The sequence below is a fragment of the Rhineura floridana genome, chromosome 13 (assembly GCF_030035675.1).
Source record: "Rhineura floridana isolate rRhiFlo1 chromosome 13, rRhiFlo1.hap2, whole genome shotgun sequence".
Taxonomy (NCBI): Eukaryota; Metazoa; Chordata; class Lepidosauria; order Squamata; family Rhineuridae; genus Rhineura; species Rhineura floridana.
In genome coordinates this window covers 21623297-21649666 of record NC_084492.1, presented here as the reverse complement: position 1 = coordinate 21649666, position 26370 = coordinate 21623297, and the positions used below count along the sequence as shown (strand labels likewise).

General features: G+C 41.7%; 1 protein-coding gene across 3 annotated transcripts in view; it reads left to right on the top strand.

Annotated features, from left to right (window-relative positions):
- The first annotated feature begins 581 nt into the window (after positions 1–581).
- Positions 582–26370, top strand: part of CARMIL2 (capping protein regulator and myosin 1 linker 2) — a 94908-nt gene continuing 69119 nt past the window's right edge. Inside the window, exons 1-8 of one of the 3 annotated variants that reach the window (XM_061594478.1) lie at positions 582–859; positions 2945–3033; positions 8861–8911; positions 12656–12715; positions 17562–17683; positions 19708–19805; positions 23909–23979; positions 25589–25662. In XM_061594478.1, coding sequence (XP_061450462.1) covers positions 820–859; positions 2945–3033; positions 8861–8911; positions 12656–12715; positions 17562–17683; positions 19708–19805; positions 23909–23979; positions 25589–25662 — 605 coding nt within the window. In that variant the 5' untranslated portion in view covers positions 582–819. Of the gene's footprint in view, positions 883–2944; positions 3034–8860; positions 8912–12655; positions 12716–17561; positions 17684–19707; positions 19806–23908; positions 23980–25588; positions 25663–26370 lie in introns of all 3 variants that reach the window. The other 2 variants (XM_061594476.1, XM_061594477.1) reach the window with 2 other exon arrangements.

The following is a 26370-nucleotide window of genomic DNA, read 5'->3' as shown; positions in this document are numbered from 1 at the left end:
TGCCAACGAGCATGAGGCCACCTAGAAACAAGGGAAGTAAGCATGCTCAGAAGTTAGAGATTTCCTGAAATTTTTAAAAATGAAAAAGGAGACAAAAACTAGCCCAACGAATTGGGCATGCTCATAGAAACAGAATGTTGAATGTCAGTTGGAAAAGAAAAATGGAGTGGAATGCGCTACCTGATCTTACAATTTAAAATATTCTAGAAAAGGATGTAGCTGACTGCTTTGCTTGAACTCATACAGAAGCACTTCTGCTGGGAGTTGATGGTACACTACCACATTTTGTTGCAGATCCAGTGGGATGGATAACTTGTGCCCCTCCAGATACTGGATATATTGGGCTCCTGACCAGCATGACCAGTGACAAGAATGGGAATTGTAGTCCAACAGCTGGAGGGCCACTGGTTCCCAATCTGTACTATACGCTTACCATTTATTTGTCCATTCTCTGTTTAAATCATCAATTGTTTGGTGGCTCACAATTTTTGCCGAACCAATAGTATATAGTAGCCTTTAATTTACTCTCAGGCAGAGATATGTCCTAGAAAAAGCAAGAGCCCATCTGTGATAATCAGCACAGCTGTGTGGGCTAGTCACTTGCCTTTTTATTTTTGCCTGCTGCCTGTTTACTTATTCAGTATTTTTTGAGGTGGGTGGGAGGCAGGAAGAGGCACCTTGAGGTGAGGAGGAGGAGGTAGGAAGCACAGCAGCTGTCGCCTAGTTAGTAACCTGCTTAAACTTGACGGAAACAAGTGTTCATTCTGACTGAGGCGTTTGCAGAGGGCCTCAGGCTTCTGCTGAGGCAGGATCCAGAAGATGGCTGTCTCCTGTAAAGAGATTCCAGCAGAAATGCATGGTAAGCAAAAGATTTCATGCAAGGTAAGGCCAAGGGACTATTATGACCACCTTGGTTGTGGATGGCCTTTTTGGTAGAGGAATGGTTTTATGGAAACCTTGACTCTATTTCTTCAATCTCTGAGCTCTTGCTCATTAAATTTTAGGAGCTAGAGATATTCTTGTGTTCTGATTATACCTTTGGAATAGACATGTTTTGAGTATGTTGTTTTATGGTGATGGGGGGAGAAGGAGAGTAATCAGACTGAGGCACTTTCTACTCTTAATGTTCAGAAATAACCATTAAGTTTCAGATGCGTTAAACAGGTGTACTTGACTAGCAGCAATTTCTCTAAAATCATGAGGGCTAGAACCTTGTTTTAAAATAAGTTGGGAGACCAAAAATGCATAGAGCTGTGTCTTGTAGCCAGTCATTTGCCACTCTCTCCGACAACTTCCATATGTTGATGCTCAAACAAGCAAAATCAAGAGTGCCTAAGACACAATAGCCCCAAGAGCTACTTTGAAATCCCAAAGTAATCTCAGCTGAACAGAGAATCTTGTGCTGCAATTTAATAACCAATAGCTGACAAGCTTCACAAGCTGTGGGTGTTTAATGAAAAATAACGGCCTAGTGTACCAATTTCCTTTGGCTGTAGTTAGCACTGCTTTTAAAAACAACAATCGGCATAAGAACTACAACAGAACTATCCTTTTCAGCAGTCTGTATAATTTATTATTTAAAACATTGCAATGGTGGCTCCAGAAAGTGTAGAAACTCATGATAATGCAGAAATTCTAACACCATCTACAAAAGGGTCACTAGATCAAGCAAACATAGAAGACTTAGCTTATTTGGTCACCCATTCTGGCATTTGAACAAATATGGCAGCCCAATCTCAAAAATAAGGAAGTGGTTTTTGTTAGAAATTAAGCTTAGTCTGTTAGCCAAACTAGACCTAACTTAATATGCATCTTTGCATTTACAACGCATGCGTTGTTTTTAATGCAAATAGCAGGGTGCGGCGGGGGGAGGTACTGATAGTTATCAGGATTGCAGCCATCATGGAAAATGAATGTAGCCCTTTCTTCCTCTGGGCGGTTCTGAGAGAAATCTGTAGCTTCTATTGGAAGCAAATCCCCTATTAGCATCCATTCCCCTTCCATGCCTGCTGCAATCTCAACAGCTATTAGTCCCATCCCTGGTAATGCCATCTACATTTTTTTAAATGTGCACAGTAAAATATGCATTTAGACCTTCCTTTTTCAACAAGCCTTTTCAGTTGAGACCTTATCCCAGTCTGCTTCTGTGTTGGAATTGCATTTTAATATGTTTTTTAAACTTTTTTTTTTAAAAAAACAATGTTTTTAACCTTTTAAAAAACCTTGAAAGCTTTTTTAAAAAATGTTTCAAAAGATGTTTTGTTTTAATGTATTTTAAAGTCTGTTTCTATTATGTTTAAAGTGTTTTTAGCGCTTTTGTTTGCTGCCCTGGGCTCCTGCTGGAAGGGCGGGATATAAATAAAAAAAATAAAGAAATAAATTTAACATCACATCTAATTTGGCTCTTTGAAGGGCATTTTTTTCCACGCCAGAAAGCGAACTATCTTCCTTAAGCCCCTGGCCCTTTTTCCACTCCATCCCAAAGTAAGTGGAATGGAGTGGAAAGTAAGTGTTCCTTTCTCTTGCTGTATGTATTTCTCATTTTGGCAGCTGAGTGCAATCCTATACTCACTTTCCTGAGAGTAAGCCCCACTGAACTCAGTGGAACTTGCTTCTGAGCAGACATGTATAGGATTGTGCAGCTGGAGTGCAGAATTTTGCAACCCCAATCTGTTTACATTTATGCACATTTGATAACTTGGCTTAATTTCATTCAAACACTTAATTTAATTAAACACACATTTTGTGTTTTCAAGAGTCTTCTTCAGACTCTGCCCATAACCCCATTCATTTGAAGTTAAGTTTTAGTAAAGCTCAGACCGAGCCATCTTACCTATCAACATGCTGCAGGCAGCAACAAGGACCTGCTCCCCTCACTAGGTGACTTCCACACCTCTACAAGTCCGCTGCCAATTCAATTTGTTCTGTCTTGTCACCTCTTCAGAAACCATCGCCAATTTCTTAGGGACACAGGACATCATACTGCTGGATGCTCAACTCCACATTAAATCCAAAATGGAAAATATTGTCCTGGTATGTATTGATGGCTCCATTTTATAACTCTTATTGGTTTTTGTATGTTTCCTGTGTCTCTTGCACAAGTAGACTATACCACACAGTTGAGTGTCATGGTCACTTAAGATTTCCTAGGTCACATTCACCCTCACATGCTCCAATGATTATGTGGATCTTTCTTGATAGAGAGTAACTACATATATGAACCAAGACAGAAACAATGAATTGGAGTCGCATTTACATGCCATATTTGAGGCTAATGTTACTGTAATCTGGTACTGCGGGGTATTTGTTCTGTACCCTTTTAACATCTACTCAGCCCGTATGTTTGTAAATAAACATGTTATTACAAAGTTTACCATAAGTCTTCAGTGGGTTGTATCCAATGTTAGTTCTACCCAGAGTAGACCCATTGAAATGAATTGATATGACTAGCAGTGCAATTCTATACATGTCTACTCAGCAGTAAGCCCCATTCATTTCATTGAGATTTACTCCCAGGACTGCTGCCTAACTTGGGTTCATCAATTTCAATGGGTCTATTCTGAACAGAACTTAGTGGGATACAACCCAGTGCTTTCTTCTCCAGGAGGAAGGCCTTGTAACGGTTGTCCTCTGTCTGGGGTGAGAGAACACAAGCAGTATCTATTTGAACATCCACAGCATTTAAACTGTGTGGGAAGGAAGTTCAATGGCAGAGCATCTGTTCTGCATGCAGAGGCCCAGGTTCAGTCCCTGGGATCTCCAGGTAGGGCTGGAAATGTCCCATGTCAAACCTTGGAGAACTGCTGCCAGCCAGTGTGGACAATACTGAGCTACATGGATTCGGTAGGTCTGACTCGGTCTAAGGCAGCTTCCTATGTTCCTAAGCATCCAAAAAGTGGCAGAATTTACAACTAAACCTAAGCATATTTACATGGAAGAAGATCTCACAGATTTTGTTACCGTTACTCTCAAGTAACTATGCAAAAGACAAGCAAAGAGACTCTTCTTTTGTAATGTCAAAATATTTGAATAATGTCAAATTTTATTATGGTAGAAATAGAGGCATAGCTACAGTTCTCCTGCCCTGTTTGAAGCATGCAGTGGGACAAACTAGGGAAAGAACAGGCATAACTAAAGTTGCAACCCTATACACATTTACCTGGGAATAAGATTTATTAAACTAAATGGGACCTACTTCTGAGCAAATAACATTTATAATAATAATTTGTCATACCCACCTTTCACCATAAAGGGCCCAGGGCTGGTTACAACAATATTAAAATACAATATTTCAATCAATTATAATTTTATTTAATTGCATAGGATGTTGCTGCTAGTAGGTTTAGAAAACATGAATAAAAAAGTGAAGTAGTAAATTGATAAGAGAATAGACAGTAGATACTGCAAGAGAGGCGTAACCTGTTCTGACACAAAAAAGTGTGGCACTTTAAAGAATTGCATTTTTAAAAATTGATATATATTCCCTCCCATCTTTCCTCCAAGGAGCTCAAGGCAGCATATATGGTTTGTCCCACCACCCCCATTTTATTATTGTGGGGGGTGTTTTAAAAGTATGTTTTATATATTGTTGGAAATCATCTTAAGAGGTTTTGCCCTAAAAGGTGGCTTGTAAATAGTTTGAATAAGACTTTACAAGAACTAGAGTGATTGTGTCCTACTGTACAGAGAACAGTCCTCCATTTGAAGGATTGCCCAGTCCAAGTGGGGATCCTTGGACTCTCCAGATGTTGCTGAACTACAACTCCCATCAGCCCTGGTCATTGATCAGGCAGCTGGGGCTGATGGCTGTTGTAGTTCAGCAACATCTGGTGGATCAAAGGTCCCCCATACATGAGATAAAGAACCCTAAGAAGATATAGCCCAGGCCTTCAAGTTGCCCACCTGCCATTATAGCACCTGGACAGCAGACTGAGTAGATACACAGAGCAGCTGGTCACAATCTTTCCCCATCATGGTGAGATGTATTGAATTTTTGTTTAAATTATAGTAACTCTTTCTAAATTTGCATGTATCCATATAAATTAGCAGATTCACATTTAATGCAAATCTGTGTTCTCTTTTGTGGCAACACATAAGTGGCCACCCTAGATTAGGGTTGCCATATTCCAGTTCCACAAATCCGGGCACGCTAATTTGAGTATTATAATTAGCAAATGACTGATGCAAATATGTTCCTAAGCATCCAAAAAGTGGCGGAATTTATAACTAAACCTAAGCATTGTCCAATTGTTTTGTTTTTGTGCCTAGTAATTATCACCAAAAACTAGGGGAGGATATGAGGAATCTTAAAAAAAAAAACTTACATTTTCAGCCTCAAATCTCTAGACTCTAGTTTCCAACACTATGGAACATTTATTTCTTAAGAGGATTTATATCCTGCCCGTCCACAATTAAAAACAGAGCTTAGGGCAGCTTACAAATATAATAAAAACAATAAAAATACACAATCAATATAAAAACATAGTAAAACGCAAAACGGAAACAAACATAAAACAAGTCAGTGCAGCAGTATAAAAATCCAGCATAAAACAAAAACCCAAAAAGCAACAGTTAAAATCAATATTGTGACCAAGAGGTTGTTTGTACCAACAATTAGGAAATGAACACACCACTACAACTTGTAACACAGATAGAAATAAAGATTTCAATATTATCAGTTCAGTCAATCATCTTAGCTAAAGAGAGCAGTGTCTGCGCATGTGAGAAGTGTGTTCAGTACACTGATTCTCACATACCAGATCAGGGAGAGGAGAAACACAGCCTTCCATGATAAAGGCTGGAACTTGATGGAGTCTTGAGTGCTGGCTCCTGTTTTTGTTTAAAAAAATAAAAATGCAGTGAATTCTAGAGACCTGGCAAGCTAGCGTTAGACAGGGCAGCTGGTCTTAAGGGAGGGAAAGCCATTCCTATTGGTCTTTAGGGGGGAAAAGGTTACACACCACACTGCATTGAACATAGCCTCTGTGTGGGTATGTATGTATGCATGTGTGTGTATATATGTGTACACACACAAACGCATACACACATCTATCCATCCCTGGGGTGGAAATGACATAGGGTGATATTTGGTGGGGAGATGCCTGCCAGTCATTTTGAAGAAGGATGAAAAAAAAGAGGACCCTCCGTGGCACAGAGTGGTAAGCAGCAGTAACACAGCCAAAGCTCTGCTCACGGCCGGAGTTTGATTCCAACAGAAGGAGGAAGTCAAATCTCCAGTAAAAGGGGTCGAGGTCCACTCAGCCTTCCATCCATCTGTGGTCGGTAAAATGAGTACCCGGTATATGCTGGGGGGTAAAGAAAGGCCAGGGAAGGAACTGGCAATCCCACCCCATATATATGGTCTGCCTAGTAAATGTCGCAAGACGTTACCCTAAGAGTCGGAAACGACTCGCACTATAAGTGCGGGGACACCTTTACCTTTATGTATCAAAAAATAATTTTTAGCCTTTTCTGAATTGCTGAACAGAGACTCTGCCAGGCAACAGGGTGAGTGAACCTGCATTCCAATGCAACTTTAGTTGGGAGTAAGCACCACTGAACAGGGTGGGGGCAGGGCCGAAAAATGCAAATGCTAATAGAGCAGCCTTTTCTACAGAGAGTTTTGCTTTTATATCTTGTATTTGTTCAGGGGTGGGAGCATTTGGTGGATTCATATCCCTTTATTCCATCTTCCATGATGGTAGGCAGACTTTCCCACTGCACTCACCCTGAGACACAGAGGCAATTGAGATGAAGGCTGCTTCTCCTTGCTGACTCAACCATAAAGTCTATAGATAAGGGGTGGAGCTGCATGTGTTGATCAAGTGAGCACATGCAGTTTTCTAAACTGGTAGATTCTGCATATGCAGCAGGCAGGCAGGCAAAAATTCTTTATTTTCCCAGGACACCTGTTGTCCCTCACTGACTAAGAACAATGGAAAGCGGAAATAAGCTGACTTCTCACGAAATGAGCAGAGAACCACCTCCACATTTTGCCTTTTATCTTTGGATCCACAAGGTCTACAGCAGTGGTTTCCAACCTTTATGACTAAGGGGGAGCTTTATAAACTGAAAAAATGTCATGACCCACTCCATGCTAATTGTAGTTATATTCTCTGTTAATTGAAAAAATGGTGTGTTGCAAAATCACATCTCCAAATATCTCTGTCCATAAAAAGCTCCCTGCAGACAGGGAGGTGTTGCTTTCTTTTCTTAATGTAAAGGTCCAATCAAATTTGTATCCCCCTCCCCCACAGTCTGAAAATGTATAGTCCTGTCTCCCAACACTAGTGAGTTACAGTGCTGGACTAAGATCCAGGTTCAAATCCCCACCCAGCCATGAAGCCCACTGGGTAACCTTGGGCCAGACACCCTCTCTCAGCCTGACCTATCTCACAGGGTTGGTGTAAGGATAAAATGGAAGGGGGGGGAACCATGTGCACCACCTTGAGCAACTTGGAGGAAAAGTGGGATATAAATGCAATAATAATTAAATAAATACATTTCAGCTGCAGTATGTGGACCCCAGCCTCAGCCAACCTACTGAGCTTTATAAAAATTATCATCATCACGAAGCAGCAATGTGGTAGTGGTGGGGATGCTAGATTGCGAAGACAAAAGGGTGGATAGATTTGGGGGGGTTAGTGCTTTTAGGCCTTGGGATGATAATCAGAACTGATGACTTGGTTAGCGTGCACTTGGGGAATGAGAGTGGAGCAGAAGACAGATCAGCCCATGCAAACATCTGCAGGCGTGAATGCATTTGGGCACGTGGGAGGGGGGAAGCCATCAACTGCTGCAGCATCTTGGAGAGAGAGGTTAGAGCGGTGTAATGTAAGTGGAAGAAAAGGGGGACACTGGCATACACACTTAGCCTAAGAGATGGGGGGGGTAGCAAGTCCTGAGCTCCCTCACTACTCCTTGGTTCTGACTGGGCCGAAGGCAAGATCTGGGCAGCCTCGCAAATAAGAATTTTTTAAAGGAGGTGGCAGCAAAGCAGGAGTCAAGAAAAGCAGGCAGGCTGGCTGGCTGCCAGGAAGGAAGGGGGGAAAGAGCCTTTCTGTGCAGCCTTGCTTCTTTTTGCTCACAAAAAGACATTTCCTCTCATTCTGAATAAGGGAATCAGCAGCAGCAGTGGGAGGAGACAGGAGTCAGGATAGTAATCCCCTCTTCTTCCTGGTCGCTCCAGTCTCAGCCTCCTTTGGCACCTGCCACATATTTTATAGGCAGATGCCTGCCCTCAGCGCACATTGGCACTTCAGAAAAGTCCTCTCCTCTCGTTTGGAGCAAGGGGGAGGTGTCATCTGCAGCGGCAATGGGGAGCAGACAGCATCCAGGGAGGGAAGACTTTTTTTAAAAAATTAATAAATAATTCATTTCTTTACTATTCACAGCCCCCTCTGGATTACTTTGTGGGCCCCTGGGGATCACGGCCCCCAGGTTGGTCTAGAAAATTGCTTGGTAACCTGGGCCACCTAATGGGCTAAGCAGGCACCACAGATAGCATGGCTAGAATCCAGGCTAACTGGGCAATATGGCAACTCTATCCCAGATGCAATATTTACTTGGTGAGTATGGGACTGAGGCCTTGGCTTGCCATTCTGTAGGCTTTCCGAAAGTAGCCCTCTGGCAACATTATTTGCTGACTAGGGCTACATTATATTTATTTATTTAAGGCCCTTTGTAATCTGTCCTTCAACCAAGGGGTTATTGTTAATAATTGCAAGAAGATCTTAAGCAATTTGTGGAGATTCATCCACATCAGCTCCCATCTGGAATGCAACTAGGAAATGCCAGTAGGCCTCAGCCTCAGCCTCAGCCTCCTTCTCTCTGTGCTTTTTCTGCTTGGCTTCCTATCCAGGTTTTGATGCCTTGGCGAGCGCTGGTGATGCTGGCAAAACTCCCAGTCAAGGTAAGTTCTGTTCTGTCCATGGCTCTGGTGTAGTCCAAAGGCACATCAGGCTGCCACCATGTTGAAGCTAAGCAGGCTGGGATCCAGTCAGTGCCTGTATGGATCTGCCTGGGAACAACAGAAACATCATGTTAGGATTGCATGATGGAAGAAAGGCAGGATATAAATGTAAATGAAAAATCCAGGCCCTGTCTTTGCCAGTGTCGTTCTATATGCAGGGCCGGCTCCAAGAATGCTGGAGCCCTTGAGCATCAGCTTGCCCTGGCCCCCGACGTGTGTGTGTGTATGCGCGCACGCACACACACGCACGCCCCCCCACCTACCTGTCTGCTGTCTTTTACCATTGCCCTTAACGAAGATGGTGGCTGCGGTTTCCCTAAAGGGATGATGCCTCTGCCTCCATCTTTGTTGATGGCACACATGTGTGCTATGCGCACGCATCTCTGCCATCAACTAAGATGGCAGCAGGGGCTTCAGTACCTTAGGGAAACCGCAGCCGCCATCTTTGTTAAGGGCAATAGTAAAGACAGCAGACAGGTAGGTGGGGGGGCTGCGGATCGCGGAAGGGGAGCGGAGGGGCGGCTGAGGGGCCACCTGTAGCTCCAGGGGCCATCAGGCCAGTGCCCCACCTGGCCGCCCTTTAGAACTGGCCCTGCATATATGCCTTTAAAAAGGGCTGAAATGGTGGCTGGGATCAGCAATGGACTGGAACACAAAGGCCAGTAACTTAAGCTCAGGCCTGGGAAGAGTCAGATATTTATGCAGTTTTGAAACCAGTGGTTAAAATCAGTGCAGTTTGAAAGGCTAGTCCACCATCTTGATTCAAAATGGAGTCCAGCTATATCCAAACATAGAAGAAAACCTGCTCCTTGATCTCAGGAACTATCCTGCAAAATTCGGTTACGATATCTCAAGAGGCACCCAAATGAATAACAAACAGGTCGACAGCTTTCTGAAACATATAGTAGATATAGTACATTTATTGTTGCGCAGTTTGTAATTTGTGTGCTTAATTTAGATTAAAGCAACACTACAGCAGCAGAGTAACAGCAGATGTTGAAATGCACGTGTGCCAGCATGTGCGTGCGTTTACCTAAGAAAGCAGGCTTTTACCCTGCATCAGGATCACTGAGACTTAGTAAAAGAAGAAAAGCTACTTTATAGAAATACATAGTAGATAGAAAAGCATACCTAGTTCTAACTAACTAGCTACGTTGGAGGCGTAACGCCCAGGTGCAGGAGTTAGCCTCATGGCTTGGAGAGAGCAGAGACAAAGGGATGTCTCCTGTCTCCCAGACAGTCAGAGAAGGAAGGAATGGAAAGGGCGGAACGAGGAGGGGCAGGTAAGCTTCCCTAAAGGCGTCACAGTCTAGCGACAGAAGGAAGTCAGTCAGCATCACAGGTAAAGGTAAACAAGCCTATCCATCTGGACCCTAGCTCTATCTCCCTTCTGGAGCATAAACAAAAGAACAAAACAGGAGTTGCTGTTGCCCCACTTCCAACATTTATAACCTGGTTTTTGACAAGAGTTCTCCAAGTGGCTAGCGACATTTACAAAACCCAACAGATGCACCCAAAGCCACATGCTCAAAATATCAAAAACCAAATGACCAGGCCCACCAGAGGAGAAGCCAGCATCACTTGTTTCTCCCCGCAGGGCAGTTGCTAGACATTGACTCTAGGGGTTGAGGAAGGGACAGTCCAACTGGAAGAAGCCCTGATGTTGCCTGTGCCTCCCTCCCTCTCCTCATTCTTCTCACAGGGCCACTGGTGTCAGTTGAGTTGGCCCTGCATGAGGGAGGGAACTCCAACCGGAGCGGGCCCTGATGCTGTCTTGGCCTGCCACCATCCCTCCTTCTCTTCACAGGGCAGTTGCTAGTTCCAGTTGAAGGGGTTGCATTCCCTCCTGAAGACCCCATTATTCCCAGATGGGGAATCCAGCCTTTGGAAACCCAAGACAGTGGCACTGTCAGCATATTCCCCTCTCCCCATCCCATTGTAACTGGAGTATCGGATTGCTCAACCAGTTAGGAGTTCTCCTTGGATCTAAAAATCCCCATACATGGTCACATAATACACCATATAATTCCCATAGGAGCCCGAGGCAAATCCTAGGCATGCACTGAATGTCAAACCAGTGAAACTACTCACTGCTTTCCCCCTTCCTTTCCCTCCTACTTTTTGCGTTAATGTAGTTTACTTGTGAGATTGCCTTACCCCATATATTTGCCCACTCAACTGCTTTGATCTGCAGAGCGGGCCCTGTTACAGGTGCCACACAATACCCATTCCATACTTGTAGTAAGAAATCGCTCTTATTTGTGTGACAACACCTACACTTTGGAACTCCCTGCCTATTGACATCAAGCAGGGACCTTCACTGTATTCTTTTCGGCGCCAGATTAAAATTTTTTGGTTTAAGCAAGTCTATTCAGCCATGTAGAAAGCTGACATGTATTTTAATCTCTTTTTGCCTATTGTTTGAAACTATTTTTTATGGTAAAATACCTGTTTTTAACTGCCTTTTAATGATAATTTTAAAGTTTTAATTTTTTTGGTAAACCGCTTAGAGGTTTTATTAATGTTGTGAAATAAATAAATAAAAATGTTTCACTTTGAGGCTCACCATTCAGGTCTCTCTTGACAGGGAAGGTCAAAGGGGTGCATTCTTACTTGTTTATTGTGCAAGATTTATATACCACTTAATAATTTTCTATGCTGTTTACATAAATTGGAATAAAATATTCATTGAAAAAATTGCAATAAAATAGACTTTAAAAACAGTAGACAGTAAAATTATCAAAATATAGATAAAATAAACAGATTTTAGAAGCAACTGTTCATAATAAAATTACATGTCTAGGTAGGCTTGCCTAAATAAAACAGTCTTTGGCAGGTGCTAAAAACAGTACAATGACAGTGTCTGCCTAATATCAATAGGCAGGGAGTTCCAGAGAGCTTTAAAATGCTAAAATCTAAAGTGTTATGCAGCAAACCCCTTCTAAAGCTTGTCTTAACCTGCAGGAGAGATATGTCTCTATGAGATTTTTTATTATTATTATTTTATTGTACTTTTATACCGCCCCATAGCCAAAGCTCTCTGGGCGGTTTACAGTAACTAAAAACATTAAAACAAATACAATTTAAAACAGATCTTATAAAAACAATTTTGAAACACAAGTTAAAAATTAAACAGTATAAAACACATGCTAAAATGCCTGGGAGAAGAGGAAAGTCTTGACCTGGTGCCGAAAAGATAACAGTGTTGGTACCAGGCGCACCTCGTCAGGAAGATCATTCCATAATTTGGGGGCCACCACTGAGAAGGCCCTCTCGTTTCATTTTCTTTGTTGGTAAATTACTGAAGAACAAAATGTAGTTTGCATGAGTTATGAAGGTTGCACAAACACACAAGTGTAAGAGGGCCTTTTCAGTTGTCGCTCCTCATCTGTGGAATACTCTCCCGAGTGGGGTCTGCCTGGCGCCTTCACTGAGATCTTTTCGGCACCAGGTAAACACTTATCTTTTCCCCCAGGCATTTGATAGACTAAATTGATGTTGTTTGTATTATTGTACTGTGCTGCCAAAGTTTTCTATGGCTATATGGGAGAGGGTTTTTTATTCTTTTGTTTTATAGTACGACATATTTACTTTTGTTTTTATGGTGTTGTAGGTCTCTTGGAGACCCTTGGATAACGAGCAACTAATCAAGCTTAATAATAATAAATCTCATTTCCCCTGCAGGTACAAGTTAGCTTCAGCTTCCTAGCTGTGCAGCTCATCAGGATAGGAGAAGCTAACCAGGTGAGCACAAGATGGATTGGGATCAGACATTGTGATGTGCTCCTTGCTTTACATAGACATTAAGCATTCTTTTCTTCCCTTCTCTGTGGGCTGAGGGTCTAGCATCTCCCTGGGGGAAATGCCGGGTAATATTTCCCCTGGGACAATGCTACAAAGCTGTCATGTGTACACATAGATCAAGAATTTGTATATCACTGGTCCCAAATATTTATTCTTAATGATGTCCTTAAAATCATGAGACCATAGTTAATGTTGCCATTTCTAATTTGTTTTTCTATCTCCGTTCCTATGTCTTTTGCATCAAAACTGACATACAGAAATGAAGAAGGTGAAGTTTTCTTGGCACTAGGAAGAAAGCAATAGGGAAGCTTTCATCTGGTTAATTTATGTGTGTCAGTCCTCTGAAAATGGCAAAGGAGTGAGACCAGTAAAACTGTTGATTGCCTTGGCATTAAACAGTCAGTCTGCTGTCATAAAAATTACTCGTGTCCAGCAGCTAAAGGGCAGTAGACAACAGTCTCTCTTGGAATAAAATCCAGTTTCTGATGCTTACTGAAGAATCAAGGGACACTGTCTGAATTGAAAAGAGGTTCTGCACCAATTTCTGTTTTTGATTGGTTCCCTGAAGTATGGACCAGAGCCTTCAAGAGCCAACTGATCCATTATAAAAATGTAGAAGATGGAGTAACCTTAGAACGTTGGTCTTCAACTGGTGGGTCAGGAGGACTCAGCACGGATGGGGAACCTCAGGCCCGGGAGCCAAATGCAGCCCTCCAGGCCCCTCTGGCCTTTGGGTCTCTGCCCAGGCTATCCCCCCTCCGAGCTACCCCCGTCACCAACTCTGTTTTACACCCTCCTTGAGTGTTTCTGCCTGACTGGAAATGTGTCCTTGAACTCTGGTAATGATTCTTGTTCATCTGAATGGAGAATAAACAGTGATCTGTGAGTGTGAAGAAAGGATCCTACTGTAGAAAGGCAAAAGTTCACATTTCTTCCTCTGCCCACTTTTGCTTCTGGCCCAACCCACAACTGGTATGCGGCCTCCAAAAGGTTGCCCAGAATGGAGTGAGGCCCTTTGGCCAAAAAAGGTTCCCCACCCCTGCCCTGCTGGGTCACAGCCTGATCTACCACCATACAAATATATGGTCAAAACAGTTAAGGAATTGGTCTCTAAATGCATGTTTGGGTTAAAAGTGAGTCCTGGGTCTGAAAATGTTGAGTACTGCCTTAGACGGTGTTTGGGCAGCACCAGTGATTGGATGTTTGTATTCTGACTATATTTTTAATATGTTTACATATTTTCATTATTATTATTTTACTTCGGTTGTAAATCACTTCAGGACTTTTGTGGTGGAAAGTGATATATAAATTTAACACCTAAAACCTAATATAGACAAATTTTTGAAAATTGGATTTATCAACTACTGAAACATTAAGTTTCAAGATAATATATATCCATATTAATTATACTTACTTTTACGGGTCTTGTCTTTTGTGGCTAATATTTTTGTATTCGGCATTCATGGATTCTGTGTTTATCGGCATCATTCTTAATCTACATCCGTCAACACTTTTGCACTTTTGTTAAGTTCTGTTTATATTTTTTCATATAATCTTATCCTTGCATTTTAATAAAAAATGGAAATAAAAACAAAAGGTTGTAATTCAGCAGCTGAAATCCCAGTTTGGTCCCCCTAGCTTACTTTATAGCTGATAGTTCTATTTCTTAAAAACAATTCCTATTTTCTGCCAATTATTCTTGGTAATTCACTCTCACAATTTTGCCCCTATTTTTGCTTTTTGTGTTCCCTTTTTCATCTGGAGGATATTGAGTGTGTCTCCTTTTTCACTGCAGGGATTGGATGTACCCAAATTTAGCAGGAACATTTTCTAAACCTTCCATAAAGTTTCTTATGATTACATACGTATGCAAACCTAGCTGATAGATTTCCTATCAACCAAAAAGGAGATGTTTAGAATTAAACTGGCAGTGATCCGATTTGTTTGGGGTTGATTCAGACTTTGAGATTAGCCTGAATTTGAATTGTTTGCCAGCAGCATTAGCAACCCTCTGCTGCATCCAGCAATCTTTACTAATCAGATTACAGTGTTGCAAAGAACACAGCATGGGACCTATGAAATGAATGCTACTTGCCACATGGTTTTGTTATGTGCCTTCAAGTCGATTATGACTTATGGCGACCCTATGAATCAGCGACTTCCAATAGCATCTGTTATAAACCACCCTGTTCAGATCTTGTAAATTCAGGTCTGTGGCTTCCTTTGTGGAATCAATCCTTCTCTTGTTTGGCCTTTCTCTTTTTCTACTGTTTTTCCCAGCATTGATTGTCTTCTCTAGTGAATCATGTATTCTCATTATGTGTCCAAAGTATGATAACCTCAGTTTCATCATTTTAGCTTCTAATGATAGTTCTGGTTTAATTAGTTCTAACACCCAATTATTTGTCTTTTTCATGGTCCATGGTATCTGCAAGGCTCTCCTCCAACACCACATTTCAAATGAATTGATTTTTCTCTTACCCGCTTTTTTTGCTGTCCAACTTTCACATCCATACACAGAGATCAGGAATACCATGGTCTGAATGATCCTGACTGTAGTGTTCAATGATGCATCTCTGCATTTGAGGACCTTTTCTAGTTCTGTCATAGCTGCCCTCCCCACTCCCAGCCTCCTTCTAATTTCTTGACTATTATGCTATGTTAATGACTGTGCCAAGGTATTGATAATCCCTGACAAATTCAATGTCCTCATTGTCAACTTTAAAGTTACATAAATCTTCTGTTGTCATTACTTTAGTCTTCTTGACGTTCAGCTGTAGTCCTGCTTTTGTGCTTTCCTCTTTAACTTTCAACAGCGTTCATTCCAGATCATTACTAGTTTCTGCTAGTAGTATGGTATCATCTGCATATCTTAAATTACTGATATTACTCCCTCCAATTTTCACACATCCTTCATCTTGGTCCAATCCCGCTTTCTGTATGATATGTTCAGGGTATAGATTAAACAAGTAGGGCAATAAAATACACCCATCTCACACCCTTTCCGATGGGGAACCAATCGGTTTCTCCCTATTCTTTCCTTACAGTAGCCTCTTGTCCAGAGTATAAGCTGCGCATCAGGACAATTAGATGCTGTGGCACTCCCATTTCTTTTAAAGCATTCCATAGTTTTTCATGATCTACAAGGCCATAAACATCATTTGGCTTTTTTGTGTTTGTTTTGTTTGTGCGAAGTTTACTTTAGGTGCAAAGTAATGAGATTCTTCTACTAGTTTGTTAAGGGACTGGAGTATTTGCTTTCTAGTGTCCATATTTTTTAAAAAAGGAGGATTGCATATCAGTGAAGTGCAAATAAAATATACAGCATTAATAATTCTTGCAAACCAAATGGAGAGTGTTACCTAATATCCTTATACCCTGTTATAGCAGGAGCTGTAGCTCAGTGGTGGAACAACTGCTTTGCATGCAGAAGGTCCCAGGTTCAATCCCCGGCATCTCCAGGTAGTCTGAATGTCCTGTCTGAAACCCTGGAGAGCTGCTGCCAGTCAGTGTAGACAACATTGAGCTAGATGGACCAAATGTCTGACTTAGTATAAAGCAGCTTCCTATGTTCCTATTCTTTCTGAATATAGAGTAGTAGGACTCTGCAGTAATTTGGCTCAAAAGCACAAGAAAAGGAATGTGGGGTGAAATACTGTAGGTGATTCAGAATCCCCTTGGATCAAGCCACACCAACTGTTCTTTAACCAAACAATTAAATTTATTAACAAAATATAAAGAACACGGTATTGCAGTCAACTTGAACAAGCAAAAGGTTTTCTAATTTCTGAACTGACTACTAACATAGTTAGGTAGCTTCTCTTACATGCTACAAGTTGAGCCTAGAATCATCAGTCTCTCTTTCTACCCTCCTGGCAGATGATCAGCATGTACTTAATGGAGCTTTGCCACCTAACTCCAACCAAAGGCCACTTGCACAGGTCTTGGCTAAGCCTTTATAGAGCTTTGCCTGTGAAATTGACAGACACTGTGACCTCAACTGCATCAGGATATTGGCAGGGATTAAATAAAGGTCAACCCTGATTGCCCATTCAGGAAGAAAGAAGAAGAATGGCAGGAGGAAACTTGGGGGCACAACAAAAGATCAAACCTAGATATTTTTGTGTATAATTTAACCCTAAACTTTTCAGCTTTCTGTGGCAATGCTTTATTAGTTTGTCTTAAAATCTCTGGAGATTTAATAGTTACATAAAACTGTCCCTAAATCCTCAAGACACTTTGCATTCATGATTTCGGTAGTCCTTTACTATCCCTCTGTAAAGTAGATTAATTTTATCATCCATGTGTTTCAGACTGTGGTCAAGACTGAGATAACAGTGGGTGGCTAAAGCCTGCAACTGGGTTCAATGGGGCATATTTCTTGGGAGGTGTCCTTAGTATTGCCAGCACAGCCAGAAGAGACATTTGGGTTCTAAATTGGCTTCCAATAACAAATTACCACAGGAAGTTTGAGAAGATACTAGCAAAAGAAAAGCCATGGAAAATATCTCCCCTCTTTTTTTTTAAGTATTCATTATAGTTTAATAATAATAGTGAGAAGAAAAAAAGCTGATTTATATTGGGCAACAGAACAAGTGATGTAATAATGTAATTGTCTTGATGTTTGATTTTAAATTATTTATGACAAATATGGTTATTTGAGCATCGTTGTTTAAACTGTGTGTATTATATGTGAGGATATTGTTTTACAATGACAATTAATAAAAATATATTAAATAGAAAATACCTCTCTTCACACATCTTCCCTCCCACCTCATCTCTCCAGGTTGTCATGGAGACCGATGAGTCTTCTTTCGAATTTGACTTCTTGTCGTTGGAGGATTTGGAGCGCATGGTCATCCATGTGGTCATGTCCCTGAAGAAGATCTTTCCAGATTCTCCACCTGAGTAAGGAAGTTATATGGTTTAGAAACTACCAGAGCTCAAGCCTGGACATCTTTTAGAGGCGTTAGAACAGGAGTGTGGGGAAGCTGTTGGTTCTGCAGATGTGATTGAACTATAGCTCCCATCATCCTGACTGCTGGCCACGCTGCCTGGGGCTGATGGAAGCTGGAGTCCAGCAACATCTGGTGGGCCATAAATTCCTCAGATCTACATTATAAGATATGGGCTGCATATTGGTGACCAGGGCTAAACCAGTTAGATGGGCTGGGGATTTATTAAGTATTTATATAACACATTAGCATGCTCATATCACGTTATCTTAATTAGGTACATTATCTTAATACAAGAAGGTACATTATCTTAATAAACCTGACCATAGGGGAAGCCAGCATGGTGCTGTCTAGATGTTTAGGGCTACAGCTCCCTGACCATTAGCCATTCTTATGGGCTGATGGATGTAGTCTTCAACAACTGAAGGGAATGGCATTGGTTACCCCTGCCTCACAACAACCCTTTAAACCAGGGCAGTATTATTGTGCCTCATATTGCAGATATGAGGATGTGAGATGGGAGCAGATAATCTAAGAAATAGAGGTATGCCCAAGACATTCCTAAGATCTGAGAAAATTTGAACTGACTTCTTGGTTCCCAGCTCAATCTTTTACCCTCTATCCTACACCAGTATCTGTTTCCCATAAGCATCTTAGTTGAGGCCTATATTGGAAAGGGATAGTAGTAGCTCATTGACAGAACACGTTATGGGTAGGATCCATAACTCTATGATAAAGCAATTTTTGCTCTCATGCTTTATACCTAGATAGTGCGAAAAGTGACCACAGCAGCGGACGTTTCTTATGCTCTGTATTTTGTAAAGATGCAGATCATCTCCAGTAAATAACTATTTGTGGGACAACAGTTGATGGATTCAGGAGACCTACAGGTTGCAGATCTTTCAGAAGAGTGCTACATTAAAACCCTAGAATCCCCCACATCTGCATAAGGCAGAAACAATTTTACACAGCCCAGGGGATGTCCTGCTTCGTCACACAAATAAGCTACAGAGAAAATCAGTTTGTTCCTCCGTGTCACACAGAGAGGGCCAAGATCTCTTCTCAGTCATCCCAGAGTGTAGGACATGGAATAATGGGCTCAAGTTGCAGGAAGCCAGATTTTAACTGAACATCAGGAAAAATTTCCTAACTGTTAAAGCAGTACAACAATGGAACCAATAACCTAGGGAGGTGGTGGGCACTGCAACAATGGAGGCATTCAAGAGGCAGCTGGACAGCTACCTCTCAGGTATGCTTTAGGTTGGATTCCTGCATTGAGCAGGGGGTTGGACTCAATAGCCCTATAAGCCCCTTCCAACTCTACTATTCTATGGTTCTATGGTTCTATGTGGTTTAAAGTCCTATCCTGGATAATCTCTTCAGTTGTGGTGTTGCTGCCAGAATGGGACTACTAAAAATAGTGCAAAAAGACGGAAGTGTTTGGGACATTGCTAAGAGGAGGTTCCATGGACATTGTTTGAAGACCTGATATCACACCATACCATGTACAAATATCCTGCTGAATCCCCATTCCCTTACTCCAGATGTTTCAACAGTACTAATCCATTTGTAGTCTCTTTTACACAAAAGGGAGATGGGTGGATACCGTCATTATATGGTTTAGTCAGCATTTGGCTTTGGACCTAGTTGTATCTGGGTGGAGTCAGGAGTTTCCTGTGTCTGTCCTGAGAATAAAGCTCTTGTCTATCTTCCTGACCGGTGTGTTCTTGGGCAGGGCAATCTAATTCATGGGAAGCTGGTGGAAGGGGTGCCAGCGGGGAGGTCTGCAGCTTCCAGTTGCCATTCGGGAGCCTCTGGGCCAGGTGAACGCAGGCTCAGCCAGGAGCTGTGCGCGTGGACCGGAAAATAAAAGCCAGCTCTCATGAGTTTCCCTACCAGGGAATAAGCACTCTCCATAGACTTCCATTGCAATTTATTTGCAAAGTTTAATAGGTTTTTCTTCTCTTTGTATTAAAGAAACCTTCTCCAGAATGCTTCCCCCATCTTGCTTGAGAGAATTCAAGGAGTAACAGATTCCTTGGAAGAAGTGCTGAAGGAAAACCAAGGCCCATGTGGTAATCTTTATAAATGAAAATTAGTTGAAGAAAAATATGTTGCAAGTAACTGTTGAGCCAAACTGTAGTTTTGGAGAAGGTAGAGTTAGTCTAATTACGAATGGGTGAGCTAATATCAATTTTGGTTCTTCTCAGTTTCTCATTTTTTTCCTCTTGAGTTCAGTTCTCCATATTTCCTTGTCAGTTTGCAATTTTTTTAAGTCCTCATGAAAATTCATCAGCATTTTAGTGTTAATTTCTCCTTATATAACCACTTGAATACGCAATTTTCCCTAATACACACATTTGTGCAACACAATTTTCCCTAACATGATGCAATTTTGTATGTTATTTTCACTAATATATTCATTTATATGAACACTTTACCCTAGTACATTGGTTCCCAACTTTTTTTCCCCCATGGACCACTTGAAAATCACTGATGGTCTTGGTGGACGACTTAATGATTTTTCTGTCTGTTGTAGTGATTGTAATAAGCTGTGCTAGACGCTGTATAATTTTTAATTGCATTTTTACAAACACTCCATGGACCACCCAAATGAAGTTTGACCATGGACCACAGTATGGAAACCCTGCCCTTTTATATGCATTTGTTTTACAAATTACTTGGCTGGAGAGCTGCACTGCAAAATTTGGGGAAGTGTGAATTTTGAAGCATGGCTGTTTTGGTGTGTGTATTGTTTCAGAAAGTTTGATTTAGACAGGTTCACCTTTAAATGTGAACTGAATCAAATTTCTCCCCCATCCTTAGTCTAAACCAGCCTTTTAAATAAGCCCACAAAAGGTCTTAGCCAACAACGACAACATCATCCTGCTGAAGGTTTGCAGTGAAGGGATGGAGAATTCCATCTCCTCTGACAACCCACTATGGTTTATATACTAGGCACAAAGAAGGGACAGAGCCTGTTCACTTACTTGCACGCAGCACCTTGGCTACCAGGCAACTGCTTAAATATAAAGCAGATTTAAAGATATTCTTACTGATGGTCTAACTAGACCTTACTTCCCTGAGAGTGAGGTTAATCTGATGTTTAATTGCATTTGCTGAACTTACCACCCAACCCTTTAAAAAACAACAAAACCCTGACAATTCTGAATTCATATGAATTTAGAATAACCATGCATTGGAAAATGGGGCTGCAGGGAATGTGATTTTGTAGGCTGGGTTTTGGAAGCACAGCTTTGCCAATAGCTGACACACTGTCACGCTCTCTGGGAATTATTTTATGTAAAACTTACCCTAAACTGCAAATGCTTATACATGCATCTCCCCATATGGACAATGTTTCACTTGATTGAGACAGCTGTCCTCTACTGGCTTACCTGGGAGGAAGTTCCACTGAACACAGTGAGAATTATTTCCACTGTGTCGAATGGGTTTGGCTGTGCTATAAAAGATTTAAATTCCACCTTAACAATTCTTGAGAATTTTCATGGCTGTTCACAAAATGATAATATATAAACCAATTTTAAACAACATTTAAAAAAAACACTAAAAGCAGCAGCCAGACAAGGAGATCAAATTGCAGATAAAACTTAGCAGCAGCATCCAATTAAGCATTAAAAACCATTAAAGGCCTGGGCAAATAGGCTGTTTTGTGCATTAGTTGCATGTAAGAGATGAAGGCGTCTACGGCTGTGCAGCTGTCAAGTGGCCAGATGCCAGGGAGGACATCAGGGTTCCTGTGCTTTTTAAATAGTAGCACAGAAGAGAGAATTTTAGCACTGACAGCTTTTCTCAGCTTTTCGTGACAGGTATGATAGTTAAGCATGTTGGATTAGGACTGGGGAGATCCCGGTTCAAATCGCAACTCAGTTGTGATAGTCACTGAGTGATAACCTTGGGCAGGGGAAGGGCCATAGCTCAGCGGTAGAGCAGCTGCCTTCCATGCAGAAGGTTCCAGGTTCAATCCCCGGCATCTCCAGCTGGGAGACTCTTCTGCCTGAAACCCTGGAGAGCCCCTGCCAGTCAGTGTAGAGCTAGATGGACCAGTGTTCTGACTTAGTATAAGACAGCATCCTGTGTTCCTGTGTTCATTGATTATTTTGGGCACAGACCAGCCTACCTTGCAGTGTTGTTGAGAGGATAAACTTGGCAGGGGGAGAAACCATGTACCTTAATAAATAAGCTGCCCTTTCTAAAATTCTCTCTTGCATGCAGATATTGCTGCATCCCTCCTTTGTATCAGCTCATAGTTGAGGTAAGGTCATAATAACACCCTTAGTTCAGGCATTTTTAGTAGCTACATTTGCTATCCTAACTATTTTATATTTTTATGCAGTTCAAAAGGGCTGTTGGTGGGGGGGTGGGAAGAGAGATTGTTAATGGTCAGAATATACTATTTGGGCAAAGTTATCTCCTTGGCTCATAATGTCTTCTCATGTAATTTACGTGCAATATAAAAAGGTAAAAGTGTCCCCGCACTTATAGTGCGAGTCGTTTCCGACTCTTAGGGTGACGTCTTGCGATGTTTACAAGGCAGACCGTATATATGGGGTGGGATTGCCAATTCCTTCCCCGGATGGAATATAAATGGTAATAAAATAGCTTTTATATGACACTTTCCTATAATGTTTGGGACTGTTCAAAGACCATCTCGGCAATCCTTATAACACTCCTGTAAGTAGGTCAGTATTAACTGAGGCTGAGACATAGTGGCTTACCTAAGACCAACCTAAGAGTTTGTAGCAGAGGTGAGGTTTGATTCCAGAACTTTTTACTGAAAAGAACTTTGCTAAGAAACATAGGTGAGTTTCTTACAGCACAATCCTATGCATATCTATTGAGAAGTAAGTCCCATTTATTTCAATTAGGCTTACTCCCAGGCATAGGACTGTAGCAGTCTGCATGCTACAGTAGCCCTCATGTATCCAAAATACATTATGATTGAACAGTTTATATTTATTCATTTGCATAGTACTCTCTAAGGAACTCAAAGCAGTGCACATAATTCTTCCATCCACCATTTTGTCCTCAAACAACCCTATGGATAAGTTAGTTTGAGAGATATTGACTGAACTATGGTCACTCAGTGAGCTTCTCGTCTGAGTGGGGACTTAAATCTGGGTCTCCCTGGTCCTAATATGGCACACCTAGCACTTCACCACACATTGCACCTTGATATTATGATCTGTGTTTTGATCTTGTTTGAATATCTCTGTGAAATGGACCTCTGTGATTCCCATTTTACAGAAAGAGAACTGAAGCTGAGAGAATAGAATGCCCAAAGCCATGCATTGACTCACAGGGATGACTCTGGGATTTGAACCTTCCAGGTTCATGGACCGCTGATGAACATCAGTCTGTCTATGTTTCCCTGGGCTCCTTCTGGGAGGAAGGACGGGATATAAATAAAATAATAAATAAATAATCTTTCTCTTTTGGATTCCTCAATGGATTAATGTTCTGTAAATGTTCCCTTCCCCTATTTATTTATTTATTATACTTGTATACCGCCCCATAGCCAAAGCTCTCTGGGCGGTTTACAGTAACTAAAAACAAATACAATTTAAAATACATCTTTTAAAAAACAATTTAAAACACAATTTAAAAATTTAAAACAATATAAAACACATGCTAAAATGCCTGGGAGAAGAGGAAAGTCTTGACCTGGTCCCGAAAAGATAACAGTGTTGGCGCCAGGCGCACCTCGTCACAAAGATTATTCCATAATTTGGGGGCCACCACTGAGAAGGCCCTCTCCCCTGTTGCCACCCTCCGAGCTTCCCTTGGAGTAGGCACCCGGAGGAGGGCCTTTGATCTTGAACGTAGTGTACGGGTGGGTTCGTATCGGGAGAGGCGTTCCATCAGGTATTGTGGTCCAAAGCCATGTAAGGCTTTATAGGTCAAAACCAGCACCTTGAATCGAGCTCGGAAACATAAAGGCAGCCAGTGCAAGCGGGCCAGAATCGTTTTTATATGTTCGGACCGCCTGGTCCCTGTTACCAATCTGGCTGCTGCATTTTGCACAAGCTGCAGTTTCCAAACCGTCTTCAAAGGCAGCCCCACGTAGAGTGCATTGCAGTAATCTAATTTAGAATTTAGACACTTCTCCCATCTCCTACTGCAATATTTATATGCTAACATCCTCTCACGTTTACAGGTGGGTTTTCAGAAATGTATGCTGCTCTCTGCGATTACAGTGACCTCCCTTTCCAAGAGGAGATCCAGTGGGTAAGGCAGAACAAGCAATGTGATTAGTCATTCATAACAAAACAACATAAGAATAACGCACAACTCTATGGAGGGATCAGCGTATTCCCTCTCGCTAGTTTGTGTGCATGTAATTTGAAGAAGGCCTGTTTTTGGAGAGATGGGAGTTTTGCTAAGGAAAACCTTATTGCCATTTTACTGAAATACTGAGATATGCAAGCCATTTTGAGGTTTGTGGATCAGAGCAGTTGTCCATCTCAGCAAGATTGTTGTTTAGAAAGATTCAGGAAAGTAATTTGAAAGAAACAATGTACTGACATTTTCCTACAACAGGGGTGGCCTGTCTGGCCTCCCCATTTGACCCGCAAGGCCATTTTCCCCAAGCCACACCCACTGTATGTCAGATGTGATGTCAGATGTGGGGCAGTACAGATGTGGCTGCAGAAAGCAGGACTGAACACCCTGTACATCAGCTGAATTTAATCCTGTTTGGTTTGGGTGCTCCAGCCAATTCCCTCTGGGAACTGACTGGCACACCTGAACCCTGCCAAAAGGAGGACTGAACCTGCCGTGCATCGGCTGATGCACAGGGAGTTCAATCCTGCTTGGGCAGTATCTCCCCCCATCTCCTAGGGCTATCTTTGACAGGTGGACAGGATCACCTACCTGTCAATCATCTGATGTCACAGTGATGTCAGGTGATTGACAGTTGGGTTCACTCCCACAAGATGTAGTGACAGCCACCATTCTGGATGGCTTTAAAACAGGATTAGACACATTCATGGAGATTAAGACTATCAATTATTACTAGCCATGATGCTATGTTCCCCTTCCATTGACAGAGGCAGTATGCCTGTGAATGCCAGTTGCTAGGAATTGCAAGTGCACTCAGGTCCTGCTTGTGAGTTCCCCAATGGGGCATCTGGTTGGCCACTGTGAGGACAGGATCCAGGATGAGATGGGCCTTTGGTCTGATCCAGCAGGGCTCTTCTTATGTTCTTATGCTTTAAAATTTCCCATTCTACTAGGCAATTGTAACCTTTTCTACCAATTCTTTTTCCTAGTCCTGTCATATCTCTCTCTCTCTCACACACACTCACACACACACACTCACACACACTCACACACACATACTCTCTCTCTCTCTCAGCCGTGCAGTCCTGCTTTTGCAGCATGATAAAGGCAAGCAGCAGAAAAGAAAGAAACGGCCAGAATAAGCCACAGCTGGCTTATCTCCCAGTGCATCAGGGAATTTAACGCCTGTATTCACTTTCTCTGGATAGTGATTTGGCAACTCAGTTGGGTCCAGATTCACTCCTGCCCCGTTCTGCAGGGCCGGTGTGGAACAAATAGTATTTATAAAGTAATTCTAAGAGGTACGCCAAGAATCTGGTTCAGCATACTGATGTTCATCTTCTCAGCAGTTGCAAGCAGAAGGCTTCTGCCATTGCCATTTTGGCTGCAGGAGAGGCTTGCGATGTGCTGTCATGGAGGAAACAATATGTCCTTAGAGATGACCACCTGGTAGTGCTGCATTTTTTTTAGATTCTTTCCCGTTTTGTGAATATGCCAAATATTCTCTCCCCTCCCAGAAATGTGCTAATGTATTTATTTTATTTTATCTTCGCAGACTGTGGATAATATTTATCACAACCAGAAATGCAGGGAGTTCAACTTGCTGGATTTCAACCATCTGCATAGCCAGTGAGTGTATACAAAAGAATCATAGTCTAGCTGTTTGGACCATACTGGAATAGGGTGGTCAATGAGTACATAGAAATCTATATGACCGCAGTCATACCACACAGTGTCAAAACAGCACAGAATGGTCTGAACTTCAGCAGTTACTCTGAAAAAACAAAATCCTAGTCTTCATGTTTATGTCAACACAGGTGCTGCATGCAAAATCTCAGAAGATACAGAAAAAGCTGTTAAAGAGTTCCCAAGAGCAAGAGACTAAACATCTAAGCTCTGTAAGCCTCCTTCCTCCTCAACATGACCCCAGTCCCTTTGCCTACACATCCATTGTCCTGTTGAACAATATATTCCTTCCCTTAGGCTGTGGTTCTAAATGTACTTCCTTGGAAGTAAATTACACATTTATTTAGGAATTCTAAAAAAAATATTTTACAGTGGAGGAGCCAGTCCATCCAAATGTCTACACCCAGGCACAGACAAATATTTTATGCCTTCTGTGTTAATTTTTGCCTCAGTAGTCCCTTCAGTACCACTCCCTATATATGCATATGTGTGTGTATATATGTATATATATTATTTTATGTATTTTAATTGCATTTTATGTATTTTAATTTATTTTAATGTTTTTGTGATTTTTATTGTGTACAATTTTATTGTGTACGTGCTTGATTTTATTGTAAGCCACCCTGAGTGCCCTATTATAGGGTAGAAGGG